Source organism: Lepisosteus oculatus, chromosome 19 (genome assembly GCF_040954835.1).
Source record: "Lepisosteus oculatus isolate fLepOcu1 chromosome 19, fLepOcu1.hap2, whole genome shotgun sequence".
In the NCBI taxonomy this organism is placed as follows: Eukaryota; Metazoa; Chordata; class Actinopteri; order Semionotiformes; family Lepisosteidae; genus Lepisosteus; species Lepisosteus oculatus.
In genome coordinates this window covers 7,379,646-7,404,832 of record NC_090714.1, presented here as the reverse complement: position 1 = coordinate 7,404,832, position 25,187 = coordinate 7,379,646, and the positions used below count along the sequence as shown (strand labels likewise).

Here is a 25,187-nt window from a genome sequence, read left to right as displayed (position 1 = left end):
CTTGAAATGCCCAATTAGGAGGTGTTTGCTTAGTAACAGTAGATATAACAACTAAAGAAAATTATCCACACATCCTTCAAAAATCCCCTTATTCCTTTTGAGAATCACAGCAACTTGGAGCCTATCTAAGAAGTTCCAGGGAACACTACCTAAAATCAGCTGGTATTAAACTGTGCCAGCATCGAGGGAATTACATCCATTTAAGATAAATCTCTTAATTGCTATTCTACTTATTGTAGTGAAGGAAACAAGAGATATTATTAGCAGACATTAACAAAACACTTCCAGTATTCTCTAGAGCAGGGGTCTCCAGTCCTGGTCCCAGAGGTCTGCAGTTTTTCCAGATCTCTTCCAGCATGTGAAAAGATGAATGATGCTGTTAATTAGTTGATCCCAATTAAGCCAATGGTGATCTTATAACATTGTTAAGAGATTAATTGGCATGGAAACCTGCAGACACACTGGCTCTTCGGAACCAGGATTGGATACCCCTGTTCTAAGACCAGAGTAATATCCACTGGAAAGTTTTCATGTAGCATCCATCCATAAAGATAACAAAACCTAAGTAATTATAGCTCAATAAGTCTTAATTCTATTACACAGAAGGCTATGAAAATGATAAGTGTAACTAAACTAGGGGATCATTTGTATATCAGAAGGATTCTAATGGAGAGTCACAATGAGTTTAGAAAATGCAGGTCTCTCTAAACTAGTTTTTTTAGCAAGCGACAACAGTAATGGATAACCCTGAACATATAATAGATAAGAGAGCGTGTGATAGGGCGTATTTAGACTTTCAAAAGGCTTTTAATCAAGTTACTCATAAAAGATTAGTTTTTAAATGACAGACAGTAGGCATTCAAGGTAATGTGTGTCTTTGAATTAAGAACTGATTAATGGGCAGCACATGGAGAGTACAGGTGGTGGTGAGTGCACAAACTGGGATGATATAATTAGTGGCATAAATCAGTGTTCTATATTCTGGTGCATTTAGTAAACTTGCCAAGCTCATAGATGATACCAAAAATAATATGAATATTAGCAAACACTGTAGAAGCTGCAAAGGAAAGCCAAAGATACAAATTTCAAGACCAGGCAAACACACCTTGCAGAAGACGTTTAATGTAGACAAGTACAAAGTGATAGATGTAGTTAGAAAAATCTAAACTATAAATATAAGGTGGAAAACACTTAGTGCTTGAAGAAGCTGCTCATGAAAAAGTCAGAGGACACAAATGGAAACAAAGTGGAACAAATTGCATTTAAAACTGAGAACAGCAGGTTTTTACACAAAGGATTGTGTGGAATTATGAGATACTAGCAACCAAATGTGTTTGATATGCTAAATGATTGGCCTCCTTTTGTTTGTAGTCTTTCTCTTGTTTTAATGTTTCCTTAATGTATCAAAAGCTTTAGAGTCTTTACAGAATCTTAGAATTATATCTAAATTGTTACACATCTCCTCCACTTCACAAAAAACATGCTGTGACTCCACACTTATAACTTAGATTTTGTCCTTCTTTGAATGCTTTCCATAAAAAAACACAGATCTGACAGTCTTCCAGTTTTTATTGGTGTGTTTGAGGTCTGCCCAGAAAATTATTTTAATATAGTTATGTCAGACACATTTTACATTTTATTTTTGTGCACCATCAACCCTCTATTGTGAGTTGTTAAGTCACAGGATATCTTTTGTTTTTAGAATTCATATATTTAAAAATACAAATGACAGTAAGTATGAAAGCTTTTCATTGTAAAACACTTCTCACTGTGAAATAAGGCAATTTAATACATCTGAGTAATAAGAGATTGGAGATTGCATTTAGGATTGTATAACAGTCAGATTGAAAGATTTTTCTAGTTCTTTCTTTCCTTCACCATTTCTGTAGCTCAGCTGTTATTGAAAGCGTGTCTGTTATATCCTAAATGACTCAGCATCTGTTCCATAAAAAGACACCTGTCACATACTGTACAGAATATTTTAATTATAAAATTGCCTGTCTTCTTTGACACTAGGGCCTAATTGAGCTAAAAAGCCATTTTCTGATTTTCTTCTGTGGGAGTTGCTTTGTAACTCGTTGCTTTGTCTCACTTGGTGAAAATCTTTAATTTTTTATTTTGCATTTTAAAACAGCACCCAATTGCTCACAAAGCACAGGAGTTTAGACCACCCTGGTAATTGAAAGACACATCCTAGGAAGATACATCAAATACCCTAACAACATTTCCTCTTCAAAACAAAATTATAATAATTTATCTGAAAGCATTTGCTGTGAATGAGGAAGAGCCTGATTATGTGTGGGCTTTTATTCCGAGTCTGCCCTCTATTAAACCTCGAAGAAACAGAGACCTGGACTTGTAAAAGAAAATTATTCGCTCTGATATGAAGGACCTCCTGTCTATTCCTCTTGCATAAGTGTTGATCCTCTTTGAAAAACACCACCCTTCTATCTCCTCTACCCTTATTTTTAATATGCAGTCATTAGTGCCCGGAAGCTGTTTCGCATCTTAATTAATAACGGGTCTTTCAGAAGAAAGCTAATGGTTTGGATGCAGCAATTCATAGGTAAATCAAAGACTAAGAACAATTGCAAGGTTTGTGTTATTTAAGCTCGACAAGTGCAAATGGACCCAATACAGGGGATGTTTGTTGCATATTATTCTTTAGATCAGAAACATTTCATATCATTAAAATGGCAGGGCACTCCAACCAGTGTATTTGGGTTACAATGAGAAGCTGAAGATTCCTCATGGAAAATGGGGATTCTTTTTTCTCATGTTATTCAGTTTATTACGTGCTTTGCGGCCTGCCGCGTTTTCGGTGTGTGACTCTCTATTAGTATCCCTGCTTAGGCAGTGATTTGCTTTTTGTGATTGAGAGCTTCAGGGGAAAAAAAGGTTTGTGAAATCCACAAGAAGAAATTAGTTAAGGATGTGCAAAGCTCCGTTTTATTAAAAGGATCTGTGGTTCACATGTGGTTTACTAGGCTTTTCTGTATTTCTTCTCCTGGGAAGGTTAACATGATATCATTAGCATGTTATCGGAAAGCCCCGGCTTCTTGTGAGACTGGTTAGCTTGAGTGGTTTGAACATGGTGCTGACCTCAACAGGGTTTGGTGCTGAGGCTGCCCAAGTTTAGAGAAACCAGTGATGGCAGAATCTTTTTTTTTTAACATGTTGGACACTTTGTAATGTCACCATTTGAACAGGGCTTCACTGAAAGCCTTCATAGCCTCTTTCTGTTTGTTAGGGAAGAACAGAGTGCATTTAACTTAGCTTCCTCCTTGCAAACATTTCTTCTGAAAGCCACTGCAGTCTTTGGAAAATAAGGAATCTTGTTTTCTCTGCCTTCCCAACATTTTCACTCAAAAGTGAACTATTGTGATGTGTCTTCTTGCCTGCAGGGAGCTTGTATAAGGATGGTGTACAACTAGGATTCATAGAAATCATCTACCACCTCATTCCTGGAACTTGGGGGTATTGGGAAATAAACCTGTAATGTCACAGGACAGGATCCAATTCACAGTTGCCATAAATTAGGCTTCTTTCACCTTTTAAGCAACCCTTATCAAAGCCTAGTTTTCTTTTTGATGTTGTCCTCCGTCTTCATTATCAGCAATTATAATTTCATCTTCAATATTGGTTTGCCAGCCTTTGTCTGTAAACTGCTTAAAATGCTTTTAATAACTGTATTCAATAGCCTGGGAACGGAACCTTCGGCAGAGTCCACAAAAAGCTCTTGTGTGGAGAGAGTTTCTGGTGCCAGAGGGGGCTGTTTCTATCACAGTGAGCACTTAGAAGTTTTTTAAATAGCCTATGTAGATGAGGAATTGAGGATTCTAAATAAAACTGTTAAAGCGTCTTCTTTTTCATCTGGCAGGCTTGTGTGCAATTGTAATATTACAGCGCAAGAGCCTCATTTCAGTCAATTAAGACTCATGCATTATACAGGGGAAGGCCTTAGAAGAAACATCCTGTTAAAGGCCACAAACTGTCACTCATTTGAGATGCTACAGGCATGGAAAGCACAGGTTAAAGGTAAAGGTTATACATGACATTCTGCAGATATATTGGAACAAAAAAACGCAGCTGAATGCAACGCTAAGGTAAGGCTCTCCAGAATTTTTAAATTCACTGAGGAAGTCCTAATGACAAACTCCTGACAGTTTCTAAAGAAGATGACTGAAAGTAAAGATAGTTAAAGCAGAGAGGGTAACCAAAATGAAAGTCCTTGTCAAAACGGGCAATATCTGAGAGTAGGAGGAGGCTTTTTTTGAGAACTGTATCTGCTCAAATAAGTTTTCCACCTCAAAGAGTTTGAAACATTAGTGACATAACTTTCATGTCACACTGTTGCTAAGGAAGGAGAGGAGCCTTCTTTGTCTGGTAATTCAGTCAGTTGTCCTGATTAATACAGAGAAAATTCCTGTCTGACATTCAAACCTTCTTGTGAATTCGAAGGTTGTTTTCAACGATGCAAGTTTTTAATGTACAGGGTGTTATGAATTGTACTGGAGCACTGTACAATTCCAGCACTGATAAAACCCTAGCACCAGTCTGCTTTGTTATTGCACTTGCTGGACAAGCCTCAGATCTCACCATGATTGAAAACCTTGCTGGCAGCGCAGCAAGTCTGCGTCAGGCATTGCTCCTGTGCTGCTGGAATGACAGTGGTGCTTTTATCTCCCACAGGAAGTCGTAAATCTCTTCTGAAGCCGTTTGCTTATTTCCTGTGCTTTTACGCAGTTTGTACTTTAAATGATGCACGCTAGCTATGTATTTACATCATATTGATAAGATTTTTACAGGGCCATTTAATGACTATATGATTAAGAATTACATTAATAATTAAAATACCCATGTTGTTTTGTACCTTGTACAGGTGTTTATTTTTAAGAAGAAAAGTCTTATTTGGGGTTGCTTACTGTTCTCCCAAGTTGTGATTTCCTATCTTTAGTCCTTTATTATCCCCCTTTCCCTTTTTTCTTAACAAACCCAGTTGAGGGTCAGTGTTTGAATCATGTTTTTTAAAAATTGTAGTGCACACATCTTCCATTTAGAGGGTCACTAGTACTGAGGATACTTGCAGTGCAGTGGTTCCTGTTAAGAATTCCTAGGAAAGAACTGCCCTTTGGATTAGCAGCATTCTAGTTCCTCAGCCCTGTGATGTCCCACTGCATGTCAGCCTGTGATACATCCTGCCAGTTGGTAACCAAGATCATCTTTATCATGGTTTGTGACGGAATCTGCACTCCATCTACCCCTGGCATGCAGAATCACGTCTATGAAGGTTTACAGTGATATACTATAGTAAGAGGGGTATAATTTGCATCAAAAGTATGGTGAAATCATGGCAGGTGCGTAACATTGACATAACATGAAAGATTCTGGTAAAGCCAAGGCAAAGCAAAGTGACAACATGACACTAGCATTGAGTTTATTGCTCTGAGCTTCTTAAAGAGGGCGTCTCTTTAGAAGCAGCCTCGGGTGTTCATAATGTTAGCACAATGTACGGTATGAAGCTTCCCCCCAACCTGAGGCCCTACCCCTGTGCTTCAGAAGACAGGCGAACACTATGGAGTGAGCAGGACATCCCTTTAAAACCCTGCCAGAGCTTAAGGGAAAGCGTGGGAGGGAGCTGTTCCCTAGCAACCAGCAGTGGAGTTGTTATGGGAGGCGTATGTAAGCAAGGGAACCTTCAGCGTCCAGATGGCTTGCCCTGAACATGTGTAAATAATGTTAATATCTCCGAAGGCATGTGATCTTAAAACCACAAACACACATAAGGGTTCACAGCGAGATCACCTAGTGCGCCACCCTGTGATGCTCAGGCTGCACAAGCATCAATCATTTATCAAAAAAACAGTTTGGCATTCGGAGTACTTAACAAGAGCGCCAAATAGACATGGGCAAAGCTGAAGGGGATATCCCAACACAAACGTGCACATGGGGAATGGAGTAAAAAAAGCAGGAGACCTAATGGTTTTTCACACATTTGTCATGGATGGCAATTAAAGCAGAAAAATTACTAGTTTCAGAAGTGAGGATGCCACACTTTCAGCCCATCGAAAAATATCAAGTCCACAAAAGGTCAAGAGAAACGGGATTCCTTTATAATTTGGGTGTTAGAAATAGAAAATCACAGATGATCATAACTCATTTAGTCATTCCAGCTTGTTTCCCAGTTCTCTTTTGCATATACTGTAGGTTTAACAGTCCACAAAACTCTTCCGTTTCTTATTTGAATATCAAGGGGTCAAAATCTGTGTCCGCTTTAAATACATGTATTAAATGCATTGAACGTTTGGTATGTAGACGCATCTCCTGGGAAAATAACTGGGACACAGCAGTATTTAATACTACAAGACAATAATGACTCCAAGCACTTTTCCAAGAAATATGCAGCTGTGTTGTTAGCTTTGGAGTAACAAAGGAATTGATTCATTTTGTGAGTGTATGTCAAGTTTAACTGCAATTGTACATAGAGGTTTCCATTCAATGGCACTGCAGAAAGAGCAAACCTTAATCAAGCCAGCTTGTTAATTTGTAAGATAGACAGGTTCCTTTGAGAATTTAGAAAAAATAATTCTAAAATTAAAATTTAACATAAAAAGAAATTTTCAGCTGTGTTATGTCCTCTTCATTCAGTTTTTTTTTTAACCCTGGAAACATTAAGAGAAGGAACACATTTGTTGTTAATAAGGTACAGTAGGTAGCGGCACACAGAAAAATAGTCCCTCTGAGGATGATGTGATAATGGGAGTTCATTTCAGATTAGGTTTTGAGTCATCTCTGTTGCAGCGATCCTGTGTATTTTCCCTCTGTGAAGAATGGGAGAGTAGGACAGTGGCATGGAAAGTTAGCGCTGATGCCTTGCAGTTCTTGCAAGGCAGTTCTTGCAGTGGACTGGAGAGCCTTCTGTGTGGAGAATATATGTTCTGCAGTGTCTGTGTGCACTGGATTGGTGTCTAAATGTGCATGTGTGTGCACTTCCTGCCATCTCAGCCAGGGTATAGCCCTGACTTGTAGACTCTGCTTCAGGGCCACATCCCTGTCTTGGAACAAGCAGTTTTGTGATAATGGATAGAAGGAGAAAAATGGACTGAATGTCTTCTTCCCCTATGTGTGTGGAAAAGCGTCTGAGCTATAGGGCTGTTATTACATTTAAGAAGCAAAGCAGCATTCTTTTAAATTGGAACAATATGAGCAGTTGTGAAGCTCAGGGGATTCAAAGCAGTTAACTTTTAAGCAGAAACGTGGGGAAATGTCTCACGTTATTGACTTAAGCTAGAAAGAAGGAGCCCATCACAGCTCATAGTAAAGCAGACAGACCTGCAGATTTAACAGATATTTTCAGATTTTTTGTTTATTAATTTTGTCATCTCCAACATTAATATTGTGACACAAACATCCTAAGATTAGTTGTCCATTACCTTTGATTGTCTTACCTGGAATAAAATAACCTTTTCTGTAGCAAGAATGAAAAAAGAGCGGCATCACTATGAATAAACTGCTGAGCATTATTTAAGTGATAATTACCACAATTCTTAGGTAATAAGTTGGAATTTAATTGGGTATTTCATTGTGACCTAAAAAAATGAACAAAGACTGTACTGCTCTGGCAGTGTTTGTCGAGTGTATTTCGGGGAAGCTCTGAAGACGCGCTCTTGAATTCCTCCAGTGAGCAGGGCTCTGTTACCATGGTGACCAGACTGCAAGACAGTCTATGGGTCAGTTCCGATTCACTACATCTCACAGACTCCTGATCAGATTTAATTACATGCTGGACAACTCTGACAGCACCCCGCCCAAAAGAGTAACATTCTTTGAATGGCAGTTGTGGGGATGGGCTTCCTTTCAGGCTTTGGAATGAAGTATTTCAGGCTTTGGAACTGAAATGAGCATTCAAATGTTTTAACTGTTCATCCATTTAAGGATAAAATCTGAGTGTGCCTAATCTGTTATCAGAGAGGTAAGGGTTAACCATCAGTAACTGGTAGACATTCACCCACTGCTCTTCCACGTTAACGTCCCGTCAATTTAGGTTTGGAAAAACAAGTTGTTTTTTTTTTACTTAATTGTTGTGACTGAGGTTTGACTCAGAAGAAGAGTGGTGTCTTGCTGCTTTTACCAAAAACCTTCTGCCTCTTTGGCTATAAGTTTCCACTTTTTACTGTGTGCTGTTGGGATACGTTATTTCTCAATGCAGGCTAGGCTTGGGTTATCGTATTCAAGCCACATTTGTGCAAAATAGCCAATCTGTAATTTGTGTTAAGATGGTATCTAAAATCAAGTCTCAATTCTGGAAGACATAATTGTAAGCTGTAAATTATGCAAGTGATTTTCTGCATTTTGTAGGGAAAATGTCCCTACTAAACAGCCTGTAACAGAGCGTTTTTAGCTGTTGGGGAGAAAGTTGTTGCTGGTTATCAGTTGACTTTTTCCTCACTGTGTTTGTCAGAGTACAAGAGACTATGTACTCTGCTGCTGCCATTAAGAAGTATACCAATCCTTCTCACCCAGTGAAGAGGGGATAATACTTCTTTAAAAGAACTTCTGAATATTTGTCCCCTTAAACATTCTTGCAGCATCATGTTAGTAACTTGTTAACCGTTAGGATGCATGACAGTATTCCCAGGCCAGAGTTACTTCTTGTAGTTACCTGTGTGTACTATACAACCCGTGATACAACTCAGAAGACTGGATTCTGTTTTTATTCCTCTGACCATCTGAAGCATTCAAAACTGGGGGAACATTTTAAAAATAAGTTAACTGTGTGTGTGTGTGTGTGTGTGTGTGTGTGTGTGTGTGTGTGTGTGTGTGACTTCCTCAGTAAGGCCTGCACTGTCAAGCACAGCCGTTTCAGGACCTGTCTTCACTGACTGCACAGCCTGGCAGTCTTGGTTTGGTTTCTTTGCAAGGTGTGCTACTGAGGTGTCTGCTGCAGAATGTCACACTGCATCCTGCTGAACATTGCCCACTGAACCTTCTGAGAGCCCCTTGAACCCACAGCAGAATGTCAGGAATCCCTAATGAAGAGATATGTGGATCCTATGCAGACACAGGAGTAGGTAGATGACGAGGCAAGCAAACAATCCAATATGTAAAGCGAGTTCATGGTCCAAAGGAAAAAGGCGATTCATAATCCAGGAAGTACGATGAAGCAAACAATCCAAGACGAGAGGCTAGGTCCAAAGTCGAAAGGCAAAAGGGAAGTCCAGAATCCAGAATAGTACGAGGTAGAGCTCTCAACGAGTAGATTCAATACCAGCAAGTGGGTTAGGATGGTTTAAATAGTGTTTAAGTAGAGAGTGTGCTGATGGATTAACACGTGCCGCGGCACTTGTTATTAGCCCACTGCTGGTACTGGTTAGTTCTTTTGTGAGATGGTCTTCGCTGGCTGGTGGTTGTGACACAGAAGAGTTTCTTGGACACACATGCGTGTTAATCTGTCCTCTGGCTAGTCATTGACAGTACCACCCCCCCCCTCACGGGCAGCTCCCGACACCCAATCAGGATAGTCCCTGTGAAAATCACCGATGAGCATAGGGTCCAAAATATCCTTCTCCAGAACCCAAGATCTCTCTTCGGGGACATAACCCTCCCCGCCGGCTAGATACTGAAGGGTAACATGGTGCCATCTGGAGTCGAGGATCTTGTGGACAGTATACACTGGGCACCCCTGAATGAGATGCGGGAGCGGTGGTAGGGTTTCAGGAGGGAGACATGGAAAGATGGGTGGATTCTGAAGGTGGGGGGGAAGCACGAGACAAAAAGTGACCGGGGCGATCCAGGAGAGAATCAGGAAGGGACCGATGTACCTGGGGCTGAGCTTTTTGGAAGGCAGGCGTAGAGGTAGGTTCCTCGTGGATAACCAGACTAACTGTCCTCTCCGAAAACATGGGGGTTAGTCTGCGATGCTGGTTAGCAAATCTGGCCTGGCGCTGGAACGACTTGGGGAGAGCTGTCCTAGCCATTCTCTAGGACCTCAGCAGATTGGAAATAAATTGGTGCACCAACGGCACGGCCGTATCTGGAGGGGTGTCGGGGATGAGAGTGGGTTGATATCTTAATGAACAGAGGAAGGGAGAGAGACCTGTGGAGGAGGAGGCAAGGGAGTTATGGGTATACTCTTCCCAGGGAAGCAGTGACGACCAGTCATCTTGTGAAGAGGAGGTGAATGTTCTAAAGAAAGGTAAGGAGGCTGGTTACTCCTTTCCACCTGTCCATTGGCCTCAGGGTGACATCTAGAAGTCAAAGATACATGGGTCCCAAGTGCTTGACAGAAAGCCTTCCAAAAGGCAGAGACAAATTGAGGGCCCCTGTCAGAGACCACATCCCTGGGCAGATCATGTATCCTGAAAACCTGCTACACAGTGTCACCATTTCCTGGGCCGTGGGCAGTGTGGGGAGGGGTACAAAATGGGCTGCTTTGGAAAAATCAATTGGAGACTACCATGATTATGGTATGGCCTTGACTGTTAGGAAGATCCGTAATGAAGTCGACAGCTATATGGGACCAAGGGCGGGATCGGAAGGGGGTGAAGAAGGCCGGCTTTCCTAGCCCGTGGAGTCTTAGTCCTGGCACAGATGGGGCATGACCGGACATACTCAGCAAGCTCTCATGGAAGACCACCAAAAATCCTTGGTCAAGAGGTCCAGAGTGCATCTGCTACCAGGATGACCTGCAAACCGGGAATCATGACCCAACTGCAGGACAGGAGAGCGCAAGTGATCTACCACAAAAAGCTTATCTGTGGGACAGTACAGAGGAACTGTAGTTCCATTGAGGGCATCTCTGACCTGATCCTCAATAGAGGAGTGAATCGCCACCAAGCTTCTATTAGATGAGATGATTGATCAGGCGTGTAGTCCAGATCTGGGAGGAATTGGAATGCCGTAAGAGTAGAGCCGAAGAGTTGTTTTGGGCATAGGAATGCCTGGTTAGCCTCTGGGTTCCATTTACCCCGGCTTGGTCAATTGCGGGTCGGAGCCGTGATGGGCGCCACAACAGAGCTAAAGTTCTGGATGAATCACCTGTAGAAGTTTGCAAAAACTAGAAAGCATTGAATTTGCTTTAAATTGCGAGGCATTGGCCAGTCATTGATAGCAGCGACCATCTCCACTCCAAGGAGAGAAATAATGTAGCCCAGAAAGTGAATCTTAGAAGCATGAAAAAACGCACTTCTCAAGCTTGGCGTAGAGCTTGTTGTCAGTGAGTCTGGACAAGACCTCCTGGACGTGACATACATGTTCCTCAGGGTTGGCGGAAAAAAAAAAAAAAAGGATATCGTCCAAGTATACCAAAACAATTTCCAATAATATCCCTAAAGATGTCATTCATGAAGGATTGGAAGACCACCAGGGCATTAATGAGTCCAAAAGGCATAACCTGATATTCATAATGCCCGTGCGTGGTCATAAAGGCCGTCTTCCACTCGTCCCCTTCGCGTATCCTGATTAAGTTATAAGTCCCCCCCCATATCTAAATTTTGAGAAGATGGATGCTCCGCATAAGAACTCCAGAGCGGCTGGGATTACAGGCAAGAGGTAGCGATGTTTGACTATAATGGAGTTCAGCCCTCTGTAGTCAATACACAGCCATAAGGAGCCATCCTTCTTCCCTGTGAAGAAAAACCCAGCACAGGCTGGAGATGTGATCCATCCACAGCTTGAATGCAGATGGGGGCGAGAGGAATATAATAATAATAATAATAATAATAATAATAATTGCTTACACTTATATAGCGCTTTTCTGGACACTCCACTCAAAGCGCTTTACAGGTAATGGGGACTCCCCTCCACCACCACCAATGTGCAGCATCCACCTGGATGATGCGACGGCAGCCATAGTGCGCCAGAACGCTCACCACACATCAGCTATCAGTGGGGAGGAGAGCAGAGTAATTAAGCCAATTCATAGAGGGGAATTATTAGGAGGCCATGATTAGTAAGGGCCAATTGGAAATTTGGCCAGGACACCGGGGTCCCACTTCTTCAATCTACAAAGTTCCCCGCTGCCCCCGAGTCAACCAAAACCGAAAGGGGAAGGTGAACATCCATCCATGAAATCTCGGACGGGAATAAAGGCCCAGACGAGGATTGTGAAATAAACAGCACTACAAACTCCAACAGTAAGCTGTTGGAGGGTTCGAGATGGATACGGGGATCTTGAAGGACAAACGGAGAGAAGGTTTATCCGAAGCGCCGCAGTACAGACAGTCCCTCCCGACGACACCTTTCCTTTTCCTCCAAGGACAGGGGTGCATGTGGCAGGGTGGGCACCAAGGGGAGAGGGCCCATGGGATGCACAGGTCTGCTTCCTGGGTGCCTCTCTGCTCTTTGAAGCCAATTCAACCACCTGAGCAATCGCCACCTCTAGAGACCGAGTGTGTAGTGGCATGAGCACTGGGTGGTCCTTCAGTACCTCCAAGAGACCTTTAGAGAAAAGGCAAACCAAAGCTTTGGGGTTCCAGGCAGACTCTGTGGCGAGGGTTTGGAATTCTGCCACAATCTTGCAGTGGTCTGTCGCCCTAGTGAAGCGAGGACAGCCGAAGGAGAGTCAAGTCCGGGTTGCTTTGAGAAAAACGCGCCCAGGGACGCCCTAGTGAAGCGAGGACAGCCGAAGGAGAGTCAAGTCCGGGTTGCTTTGAGAAAAACGCGCCCAGGAACGGTCTGCAAAAAGCTGAGAGTCAGAACTGCGGATCTCCCCTAGCAAGCAACACCGCTGCCCAATCCAATGCTATGCCTGTGAGCAAGGAAAGGGCGAGTCCGATCTGCTCCCAGGGAGTAGAAAAACCGCTCAGTCTGCAGCTGGAAAGCCAGGGAGCATTGAGCAATAAAACCCCAGCAGCCTGCAGAGTTGCTGTCATACTTTTGAAGTTGAGGGAGTGGTGGGCGGGGCCGCGGGGGTCGGAGCAGGTGCTTATACAAAAAGCTTAGCAGGAATCGGTACGGGTGCCGGCGAAAATGGGGGAGACGAAAGCCAGGCGACGTGGTTAGCGAGCTGTTGGAGTGAAGATTGAAGCTGGGTGAAAGCTTGGGAAGGGTGATAGAAAAGAGAACGAAAGGCTTGAGCGTCAGCGGGATCCATCTTGCAGGTTCGGTATTCTGTCAGGAATCACTAATGAAGAGATATGTGGATCCTGTGCAGACGCAGGAGTAGGTAGATGACGAGGCAGGTGAACAGTCCAATACATAAGGCGAGTTCGTGGTCCAAAGGAAAAAGGTGATTCAGGATCCAGGAAGTACGATGAAGCAAACAATCCGAAACAAGAGGCGAGGTCGTGGTCAAAAGGAGTAAGGTAGGTCGAAATCTGGGAAGTACACTGGTGGCAAACAATCCGAGACGAGAGGCGAGGTCCAAAGTCGAAAGGCAAAAGGGAAGTCCAGAGTCCAGAATAATACGAGGTAGAACTCTCAACGAGTAGACTCAATACCGACAATCCAGAATAGTACGCGGTAGAGCTCTCAACAAGTAGATTCAATACCGGCAAGCGGGTTAGGATGGTTTAAATAGTGTTTAAGTAGAGCGTGTGCTGATGGATTAACACGTGCGGCGGCGTTTGTTATTATTAACCCGCTGCTGGTACTGGTTAGTTCTTTTGTGAGATGGTCTCCGCTGGCTGGTGGTCGTGACACAGAAGAGTTTCTTGGACACACGTGCCTGTTAATCTGTAAGGAGGGCTAAAACACAAGTATGCCAGAAACTTGCACAGCTGGAGATTTAAAAGCAGATCTTACACAAGACATTTACATGAACTGTGTAACTATACATTTGCAAAACAAGAATAAATATAAGGGAAGATGTATTTGAGTGCGTGTTCGAATTTGGTATGCATTTCTACTATTAAAGGATAATGTACATGCTAATTTAGTTGTAGATAATTGTATCTACAATTATGCCTTGTAGATTATTAAACTATTCCAGAGCCGTGTGTAATGAATGGATGAATAAAAAGATCCTCCTTGTATTTCATTGAACTTTCAAATGTCTTGGCTTTCTCAGAGAATCGATAATTATCATTAATTATTTTAATGAAGATGTACTGCAAGCGTGAGTGATTATTTTCTTGGTTCCCTAAGGAGCTGTGCATCCTTGATGTATTTTAATCCTGTGTGATTTAGGGTATCCTTGAATTCCAGTCACAGGAACCTAGCTTTTGAGTTAACGGTTTTGATTGGTGTGACTGGAAGAACTGGTTACGTCATCTGGTTCAATCTGGCACATGCACAAGCAGGCCGACACGCACACAGAATGTGCGTACAGTTTCTGAGAAGGTCCATTGTGAAACAGTTCCTGGTTACCAAAGACAGAACTCGTGTTAACGCACTCACTTGCCAACTCTACAACAGGGTTCTGTGACAATGAGAAACAATAATCTCTCTAGATATTAAATCTCACTTATCACTGGTGAAGACGCGGGCTCATTTCCTTTGTGCCCATATGAACTGACAAATAAATTGCTTTACAGAAATTTCCTAGAAATACATCTTGTAGCTAAGCAGTTTGTCCATCCTGCCTTTTGATGAATTTTTAGAGTTTAAAGCACTGGAAGGAAGAGACCAATAGAATCTAAAGAAAAAGGAGATGTTTGGTTATTTTCAGCACTAGAAGTGAGTGTTTCTGATAGTTATTGTGTTGTGTAGGTTTGTGGCAGTGTTTGAGGAAGTTGGCTTTACCCTGCTGGCTTTGTGTTTTATTTCTCTTTTGTTTCTGAGCACACCTGCTAGAAATGTGAAATCCCTGTGTTTGTTTCAGGGCTGCTGAAGGAGACGGTGAGTTTTTCGAACGAATGAAAAGCATTCTTCAAAAGCAGGAGAACATGCAGCGGTCCTCCCACACTGAGGTTTGTTATCAAACACTGTTTTTCCAGCTTTTTGATGGTGCTAATGGAGGGTCTCAATCTCTGTTTCTGTTTATGTAGCATAGACACACAGTTATTTAATATCACATTGATTGATCCTTTTTTACTGCTAGAAGTACACCAGAGACTGAGCATAAACTTGTTCATTCTAAAATTCTAAATTCTTTCTTGAATGGGTAAGTTAGGTCTCAGTAAAGTCTTACTTTTTCAATTTTTTCTAAATGATTCCTTTGTTAAAGAGCTTTAGAGGTCATCAGAATACAGGTTGAAAAATAGGATGTTTGTCCCACCTTATTTATTTGGTTGTAAGGAGTTCAATGAGCTTAGGCGTTCAATTGATCTAAAAGAGATACATGTTCCTGTTCACACCTGGAGTGTTTCTCAACAGTTTCTAATTTTAATGGTTGCGACATACAGTACTGACATTAAAAATAAAGGTAGTGTGCACACATGGATAGTAGCATTTTTTTTATCTGGAAACATGACCCAGAATTGTAAGCAGTTGTTTCCAATTGTGTAGTTGCCTTTTTAACTTGTAAAAGTTGTGCCTTTGAATAATGTCTACCAGAGATTTGAAGGCAGAGCTAGCTGTGGGCTAGGAGGCTAATCAATGTGCAGATTTGTCTATATCTTCTGAAGCAGGAGGTCGGGGCTTGAGGTAACTAATATAAGAAAGCCCTGTGTCAGAGGGTTCAGGATCAGCTTGCAAGCAGTTGTCAGCTACTCTGATTAGAGCAACAGCATGATCAAGGGCATACAGCAGTGAAACTGTCTCAGTGTTTCCTTCAGGGAAATACTGTAGTTCTTGCTTTCTGCAGAAGGTGGGTCATATTACAGCGATAGAAAAACAGGATCTGTAATGCAATACCTACTTATTTATTCATTTTTTAAAGAAGAAAATCAAATGACATATCAAATAACATTGACATACTACAAAAACATCTTAGGTACGGGATTTTTTAATAAAACTCAGTCTTTTTCCCATTTACTGCAGTTTTCCCTTACTTTCAGTTGTGGTTTCCTGTGGGTTTAAAGTGCCTTTAGCATTTTTTGATAGTTGTCTTACAAACCTTGCAGATTGCACTGTCAATGTATTTATTCAACATTTATTTAATTTATGGAAGTTTATTTTAATGAACAGATGCATCACATTCTCACAATATCATGCACATCCACCAGAGAAGTTCGGACCTTTCTGCAGTCATTCTTTTTATCTGCACACAACACCGAATTTTCCCAGTACAGTGTCAAACTGCTTTATGCAGAAAATACTAATTAGTTTCCCAGAAGCTTATTTTTTTCTTTTGTTTTTGATATTTATTGTGTCCAAACCTTAGCTGCATGGTGCTGTAGACTAATCGACTGAAGACTGTTCTCTTAAACTCTCTGAGTTTAAATGCTCAAACTCTTATTCTAAATATCTGTTACAATTTATTCTTTGTAAGCCACCTCTAGCTTGATAGTTATTTAACCTTTTATTCATGTTCTCTCACTGTGACTTTATTGGGTCAAAAATTTCAGTAAAAAATAAGAAGACCTTTTTTGGGGGATAATTTCCAGTAACTCTCTTAATATGCTAATTTGTCTCTGAATGCCACTGAAGCTGATATGTAGATGTCAAAGCAATTGGCTGGTTAAATGCGAATTAAGGTGTTTTGACCACGCAGGGATCAGTTTCTTTGCTGACTGCTCTTCACCTGAGGTTCTTCTGTTCAGCAGGGCCTCATCGAAAGTGGGGCTCCCCCTCCCCCAGAGACCACAGGCCAGACCAGTGTCACAGAGAGGCCAGCGTTGACCAGGAGAGAGGTGAGCCTGTCGGGTCTTAGCAGAGCTGTAAACCTGGTATTACTATAATAATGCAGAGCACATTAGATGGTTTAAGAAATGAGGCAGATTCATGGTTAATGGGGTGTACTAATAAACCTTGTTAAGTGTTTCTACTTTCTCTTTAAGGAGAACAGTATCTGTCTCATGTTAATTACAAGTTAATTTGGCTGGGCCATCTCAGTCTGGCTCTCAGCCAGCAGCCTCCCACTTCATCATACGGTGAACTGCAGGAGGGCTGGACTGCACAGTGACCTCCCGTACTCCTAAGGAGGATGAAGCAATTTAGAGCCAGCTAACCCTCTCCCAGCCAGTCCATCTATATCAGCTCCTCTAGAGATTCAGCAACACTTTTTTGAGCATTTTGAGCACAGGCAGTTTCTCACTTTATGTAGGCATATGAACATGAGATATCCATAGTGGTGCTCTTGTCCCGGAGAAGCATACAGTAAATCAAAACAGCCATCACCAGAACAACACACTGGAAGTCCAGGTCATCTTGCCCTTTGCCTTATTTAATAGAATGAAACATAATTTATCAGAGCGGACCTTGATCTGTCAATACCCAATATATCCCTTTACCTTCCACAGTAGAAAGCTGAAGTCTAAAACTTTCAGTTGTTGTAGTTCAGTACATATTTTGTAATCAAACTGATTACAAAATCAGCTCCTTTTACAGTCTGCCAGTAACTTGAACAGTGCATTTGTACATTACCCATGAGCTGATGTTCCAGGGGAGCGCCATGGCAAACTGGTGTCTATCCCAGAATGCATAGGGTGCATGTCACTCTCCCTGGAAGCAACGCCTGTCCATCACAAGGCCATGGAGCAAAAAAGAATCTGAGTAGCCAATCAAACCTAGACAGTGTGTCAGTTCCATGTGGGAGGAAACTGGAGCACCTGGCAAAAGCTCCCTAGGAACATGCATTCCTCACACAGACGGACATTCCAGCCCAGAATCCAAAATTCTGTATCTTTCTTGGACAGGGAAGATAAATCTCATTAAATACTTATTTTTTCCTAAATGACTCCTTGATGAAAGAGCTTTAGAAAGCATCAGAAGTAAGATTTGTCCTGGAATAATTTAAGACTTGAATCTGATTCAGCAATAGAAAGAAAATGGAAAGACAACAATAAATGTTGAAAAAGAGACATGGTAGTTTATTCCGCCTCATTAGTTTGGTGGTTAGTAGCCTTGTGTTTCTAGACCACAGCAGCACTGTGATGCACAGCTACAAACACATCTGTGAACCCTGTCTTCCCTGCAGCTGGACCTTCTCTACGAAGAGGTGGTCTACACTGTGGTGAACCGGGTGGGCGTGCCTACCCCTGACTATGTTAACAACGAGGGAGAGCTCTTCGCTTACCTACAGAAGGTATTCTCACTTACAGTCATGGGGGTCATTTCTACCATTGCTCTCGTGGTAATAAAAAATAAAAAATTAAAACTGTTTTAATTTTTACAAACTGCTTTTTACATAGCAAAAGATTTGTCATTACTTTTTGGTAATTACTGTAGTGTTATTTGGTATTAGGTAAAGAATACACGTAATGCTTTATACTGTATAGAACATTTTTAATTAAAAAAATTGGAAAACATTTAAAATACTTGGTGAAGTGAGACTCTAATAATACTCGAAAACTTGAGCCTACAGATCAAAAGCAGCACACTCTTCAAAACAACATTCATCCCAGATAAAACCTAAAAGCTTTGTAAGACTAGGAAAAAGAATTTTCTTGCCTTAAATGCATGTGCAGCATCAGTCTTCTCCCTCTGTTAGTCTGTGATCTTGAAAGTGACTCAGTTCAATGCTGAGGTTCAAATGTCTGTTCCCCTTCCAGGACAAAGATAAAATTCAATCTTCTGCTGACATTCATTCCAGTTGGGCCCTTGATTTGGTGCCAATATTTGCTTTCTTTAAAAACATTTTCTCTGCTCAGGATTTGGTTCCAAAATATCCAAAAGTATTTTATTGCCAACAACATCATCATACAGAAATGTACACAGTCTCTACTCAACATTCCTAATTAATTTACCACATGATTTCTCACAGAACAGCTCTTAACAACATACCAGCTTACAAAGAACACACCTAGGTGGGGAATTACACTGCATCAGACACGCCCACAGTGAGTGTTTTCCTTCTGTTTAACTCCAATTGGTCACATTTCTCAAGCTACCACACTTGTAGGAGGGCAGTTCTAAAACTCACTAATTAATACATGCTTCATACCAATTACCAAGCCCGTTCACCTTTTTAAGAGCTGAAAGCTAATGTCACAATCGGCCTCAACTAGAAAATCAATTTTGCCTGTTTCTAAATCAATTTAGCCTGTGATTAAGAACAGAAACCAAAAGAAAAGAACCGAGGATTACACCAAGGAAAGGAAATTTGCAGTTTTTGAATCCATGGGTCAAAGTTTTGGCTTGAACTAAGGTGTTCACTCCATATTAACTGTTGAAAGCAGAGTTTTTTCTTCTTAATATGGGTAACCTTCAAAGCCTTGACGGTATTTGCTCTACAATAGAAATAGTGGAGTAGATTAAGGGCCTGTCAGTCTTCGCTGTGTTTGGGGGTGGTGCTGTCTCCTTTTTTTTGAGCTCCCTCTGACGCAGACAACACCCTTTGGTGCTTTTGATGTAGCTTCTCGGTCTGAATTGCTCATCTCCAGCTCGTTCCAGGGCTCTCCTGGTGGGAGGTGAAGCTGGCAATCTCGAAGGTGACCTGGAGTGTTTTTACTCATTAGTTCAGACCCAAGACACAAGTCACCTGGAGATGCTAAAAATAGATTGTCAGTGAGATTCACCAAAGCTAAGATAGTGAAGGGTTTTGATATGGCACTTACAGTAAAACAGAGAGAAATTCTTGTGGGCTTTGAACCCGGACTCTCAGTTTCTGTTTCACACAAGGAGTGCAGCAATTGTCCCCCCCCAAAGAACAGAAGGCTGCCCTATAATCCTCTCCTCATGGAAGCTGCGTTCGTTTCATCGAAGTTTGTGATTTTAATGGCTGCTTCTATTTCCCCCAGGTGTTCGACATTGGCTCAGAGGAGCATGACATCATTCTCCAGAGGGTCAGAGAATCCAAGGTGGGAGACATTTTCTTCTGTTTTTTTTGCTTTTGCTTTTGTCAAACGTTTTTCAACTGTGTTGAAAACTGCGTATCTCCCAGATATCTCTTTTCCACCTGACTGGTGCCTCAGGCTCCCCACAGAAAGGTTTGATCGTGACGTGCGGACTGATGGAGGGAACCTACATGTACAGGAGAGTGTGCTTCTTTACACAAGGGGTGGTGGGATGTTGGAACAAGCCTTGTTACATCCCCTGGCTGGCTTCTTTTTAGAAAACGCTAGATGAGAGGTTCTGATCCATTAGACATTAACTAACGAACTGTAGATGGGCCGAACAGCTCCTCTCCTTTGTTACCTGTCTTATTTTCTTCTTAAGTAACAGAGAATCTGTTTTATTTAGTGTGTGAGGGGTCTGAAAAGGTCAATGTCTTACATACAAGGAAACATCAGAGATCATTGCTGCTACAATCAAGACAGAGTAGTTGTTGTGCTACTTACATTCCTCAGGAATGCAATCATAATTCAGCACCTTTAATATAATCTGTCTTCAAGACACGAAGAATTAAAAACCAATCTGGACTTTGGACTTGGATGTCGGAACATTCTGAATCACACTAACCACTGTGGGCAAAGGTCATCCTTCACACTGAGAACTTTGATAAATATTTGCTTCTGTTTTCCTTGCTGTTTGTTGAGATTGGTTGTGACGTTTACCTGATCAATTAAGGTGGATGATGGCTTGATGTGATTGTATTTTCTTTCACTTGTATGACAGGACCTGTCCGGCTTGTGCGTGCCCCACTAAAAAAGCCTCCAATCTGTTATCAGGGCGTCTTTTAAAATCAAAAGAAAAGATCTGACATCTCAGTGCCTTTAAATGTTCCACATAAGACCTTTGATCCTCATCCAAAACTCCTGTGGTTCTCTGCAGAAGCAACAAATAAAATTCAGAGCTGAAACTTAGCTCTGAGAAAGCCGCACGAGACAGGTCTTCCTTCACTGTCAAAAGTTCCAGACGTAGCTTTGTTTTAATTTAGAATTACAAATAAAGTTCACCTGATATATTTGTTTCTTTTAAAAAATCAGATATTAAAAGGGAAAATGCACTTTCCCCTGATCTTCAGTAATTGATGATTGTTTTCAGCAAAAGGAAAAAAATAACCCACAACCTCTTAGAGCATATTGTTCAATAGTTTCATGTTTCCTTGCCTGAATAGATTCTTTCCTCGGTCAGAATGAAATATACCAATAGAAAATGTTGAGAAATGCTTTAAAATCCCTTCTATACTCTCCAGCAACACTTACGTTGTGTGTACTCCTTTTCATTCCAGCGAGCCAGTTACGCACTGAAAGTTTCTGTGATGAAAGGCAAAAATCTTCTGGCTAAAGATGCCAATGGTGAGTCAGGTGCTCTTCTTACTTCTGCGCTATGGACACGCTGACTGGAAGTTTTTCTTTCACTGCTGTAAGAACATCAGAGTTTTCACAGGTTAAAGACAAGCTCAAGGCTCCTGTGTGGCTCCACCAGTTTTTCAGAGACCTTGACAGTTCACGCTTGGTCTGTGTTATTTGCCAGCTGTGTCTACGACTCCGCAAGCGACAGCGTGCAGTTTGCAGAGCGCTGCTGGGGTGGTGTTGGCTTGAGATGAGTTCAGTATCCTCAGCTGGCAAAGCTTCACTACCCCTGTAGTGTTCTGGGCACCTCTGAGCCCACGGTTTTGCCAGTGAGAGCTGCAGGACCCCTCCAGCTGAGGGCACTGAGGGACTCGCAGCTCACTTGTAGCAGAAAACTGCAATTAAGTATTTTTTATTTCAAATTGTGTAACATTTGAAAATAAAGTAAAGCAATCGTAATTTAAGAAGAGGCATATGTTTTGCACATGTAGAACACAGAGCCCTGTAGAAATCTGCTTCCTCCTAGTTTCTTTTATCACTCCACCGTTTTGTGAGTGGTCTAGCCCTCATGTATATTCAGGCTCTACAAAAAGCCTTGCAGTAGTCTTGAATTTTAAAGGTTTTGAGGTCAGTACAATCCGATCATGGATGCTGTTCACTGTCTGCTATTACAGTTTGAATCTCACAGTGTGAACGATGTATGACAGGTTTTGTATATTGACATGTGATTATTAATATTTGCTATCAGGATGCAAATTGGCAGCATTCCAAGACCTGGACTTAGGCTATACTTTTATCTGATCTTCCTTGAGCAGAAGCTTGGTTATACAGGTACAGTAATTAACTCCAGCATTAAGGTTAATAATGAGGTTATGTTCTCAGAATGGAAACCTGTTACCTTGTCATGTTATTTGCACCAATGTCTCATTTAGGAATGTCTTGGATTGACCTCAGCTACAGGTAAAACAATGGGACACCTTGCTGCAATCGAGTTTCAGAAGTTGCAAGTATTGATTTCACCTTAAGAAGAAACAGTTTTTTTTTAATTGATACCCTCCTGCATTCTAGATTGGAAAAGATCACCCGATTCTTGCCTAAATCTGAGATCCCTGCCTTTGCTTGCAGGCTACAGCGATCCTTACTGCATGCTTGGGATCCTCCTGGGTCAGAGTCCCAAGGAGCCAGAAGAGAAGAAAGAGAGGAAGTTCAGCTTTCGCAAGAAGAAGGACAAGATTGAGAAACGCTCCAGCGTCAGGGAGGTCCTCCCTGCCAAGTACATCCAGGTCACAGAGGTCAAACCGCAAACTCTCAACCCTGTGTGGAATGAGCATTTCGTTTTGTAAGTAGTTACAGTAATTTAATTCATTCTAACTGTGTGCCAAACAAATGTAAATTAAGCAACCTCTGCTCCTTCCCTTTTTAAATTCACAACCTTTGAAGTTGAGTAATTTGTAATTTGTAATTATTTGCATACTATTTTGTACTTCCTTTTAAAGACATAAAAAGGTATATTCAAAACAGTAAGATGAGATTACATTATGTCATGTAGAGCTTCAATAAATAACCTCTTTAATGGATTTTGCAGTGAGATTGATGACATCTACAGTGACCTGCTCCATCTGGACATATGGTAAGACACTGGACTTTCCTTCAGTTTGAGATTCAGTTGGATTAAATGATTTGTCATTGCTGCACCCATGCCAAAGCAGAGCAGTTTCTGAGGCAAAACCTCATTCTGTGTGAGTCATATTGGCCATTCCATTTGCTTTGATAAAAAAGCCAAGATTGTGTGCCCAGAAAGATTAAAACAAGTTTTGAAACAAATGTCAAGTGCAACTGCTATTCAAAAAATATACTTTTGTTACATTAGCCCACACATTTACAAGCACAAATGTGAATAACCAATAACCTGCCCTGCTGTTGTCTTCCTAGGGATCATGATGATGATGTCTCAGTGGCAGAAGCCTGCAAAAAGCTCAATGAAGTCAGTGGTTTTAAAGGCATGGGCAGGTGGGTGTGGTTATGGGACAGGTGGGTGTGACTGTAGGGCACGTGGGTGTGGTTTCAGTGCAGATTTGTGTGGTTGTGGGACAGGTAGGTGTGGCTATAGGGTAGTGTGATTTGTTTGTGGGATAGGTAGGTGTGACTGTGGGGCAGATCAGATCAGATTGATCTGGCCATATATAATTTTTTGTATTAGGAATTTGTCTTTTTGCATACCCCAGCTCTCCGTGAGACACACAGACAGGGAGAGAAGCTTGGTGTCAGAGCGCAGGGTCAGCCATTTATATGGCACCCCTGGAGCAGTTTTGGTTATCTGCCTTGCTCTGGGGCCCAACAGAGTAGGATTCCTCTGCCGGCTGTGGGACATGAACCAGCAACCTTCCAGCCACAGGCCACCGCCCCCCCCCTTTTATAAGATCAGATGGGTGTGGCTATAGGGCAGCTGGGTGTGGTTGTAAGACAGAGAGATATGACTGTGGGACAGGTGGGTGTAGCACCAGGACACATAATTGTAACTATAGGACAGGTTCATGCAACACCAGAAAAAACACCAGACTCCCATCTCCTTTAGTCAAAGAACAAAACTGATTTGAAATTCAATGCCCTTTGTATCAGGTTACAATAACAAGAATTCTATATTCCTTCTAGTTCTTATTGTTTCTGTTCTATTATAGAGTCACAAAAGCAATGTGGCTGGTATAGTGGTAGGTCTTTAACTTAGGCATTATAGTTACATTATTGAAGAATTCTGCCCAACCTAAAGCATTTTTTAAAATCGTTACATTGCCGCGCAGGTATTTCAAGCAGATTGCCAAATCTGTGAGGACCAATGGCACAGCAGGGTCTGTAGAGGAAAATGTGGATGACTTCCTTGGCTGCCTGAATATTCCCATCGGTGTAAGTACAGAGAAAGGGGATGAAAACCATTATTAACCAAAGACGTTATTTTTTCAGTGCAGAAATGCTGTCCATTGAAAGCCGTTAACTGTGCACAAGTAGGATGAAGTATTGGTGAACCTTGTTAAAAACTAAAAACTGAATAGTAGTAGTCCCTTTTCACTGTTCACTAATAATGAAAGGTTTTTTTCTTGGTTATCAAAATCTTGTAATCCCATGCCATACAGGTAGATGTATCCAATGGCACGTCATTATTCTTAGTCCCTATTTCATTGCAATGGTAAAGTGCAAAAACAGTAAAATCAAGGTGAAAGCACGGTAAAAAAAGAGGTGCCTTAAAGTGCAGTACAAACCTCTGGAAAGTGGCAGATGAAGTAGATGTCTGGCACAAGTATGGTGAAACTGAGGGACACCGCTTTCTGAAATGACCGTGCCAGACTCCTAGAAGGAGTCTGAAACTATGCAGTGAGTGGTAATTTGCGGGTTCGAGCACACGTGATCTGACGCAGTCTTGTTTCGCCTGCCTCTGAAGGAGATCCCTGTGGATGGTTTGGACAAGTGGTTCAAGCTAGAGCCCCGATCCAGCACGTCCAAGGTGCAGGGGGAGTGTCACCTGGTCCTCAAGCTGGTCACCACACAGGTACACCCCCTCTCTCACAGCACCAGGGGCGCAGCTGAGGGGACGGCAGGGGGTGGGGGGTGGGGGTTGAAGTGCTTTGATCAGTGAGATTGATCAGGTTTCTTTGATCAGTTTGTTCAGATCATTGAGAATCTAGAGAAAAACCTTCTCTGTCTGGAAAAACAAATCTTTATTCAACCGGAATCACAGTTCTGACATTGCTCTGTTGAACTAAAATCCTTTTTCTTTCACAATCCAGGCTTACAGCAGCTAGTATACAGTTATCAAAATCATAGATGCAGAAATTTGTTTAAGATCAGTGGAGAGCTGCACTTTGGATTTTTCTTTTGAATTGTTTCGATGCTATTTGTTGGTCTCTCTCCCTCAGAGGGACACGGTCTTGAGTAAGAAAGACTCGTATGCAAAAGTTCATGAGAAGCTCCTCCGTCAGATCCTGGAGTATGAACACGCTCAGGTGAAGGTAAATTGGCTGATTTCATAGCTGGATT

General features: G+C 41.8%; 1 protein-coding gene across 6 annotated transcripts in view; it reads left to right on the top strand.

The window, feature by feature from the left end:
- baiap3 (BAI1 associated protein 3) overlaps positions 1-25,187 on the top strand; it is a 77,544-nt gene that overhangs the window by 29,630 nt on the left and 22,727 nt on the right. For 2 of the 6 annotated variants that reach the window (XM_015360021.2, XM_015360025.2), the window contains 11 exons: positions 14,762-14,849; positions 16,584-16,673; positions 17,960-18,067; positions 19,722-19,781; positions 21,095-21,161; positions 22,284-22,497; positions 22,744-22,788; positions 23,091-23,168; positions 23,957-24,059; positions 24,592-24,699; positions 25,067-25,159. In XM_015360021.2, the coding sequence (XP_015215507.2) occupies positions 14,762-14,849; positions 16,584-16,673; positions 17,960-18,067; positions 19,722-19,781; positions 21,095-21,161; positions 22,284-22,497; positions 22,744-22,788; positions 23,091-23,168; positions 23,957-24,059; positions 24,592-24,699; positions 25,067-25,159 (1,054 nt within the window). The other 4 variants (XM_015360024.2, XM_015360023.2, XM_015360026.2 and 1 more) reach the window with 4 other exon arrangements.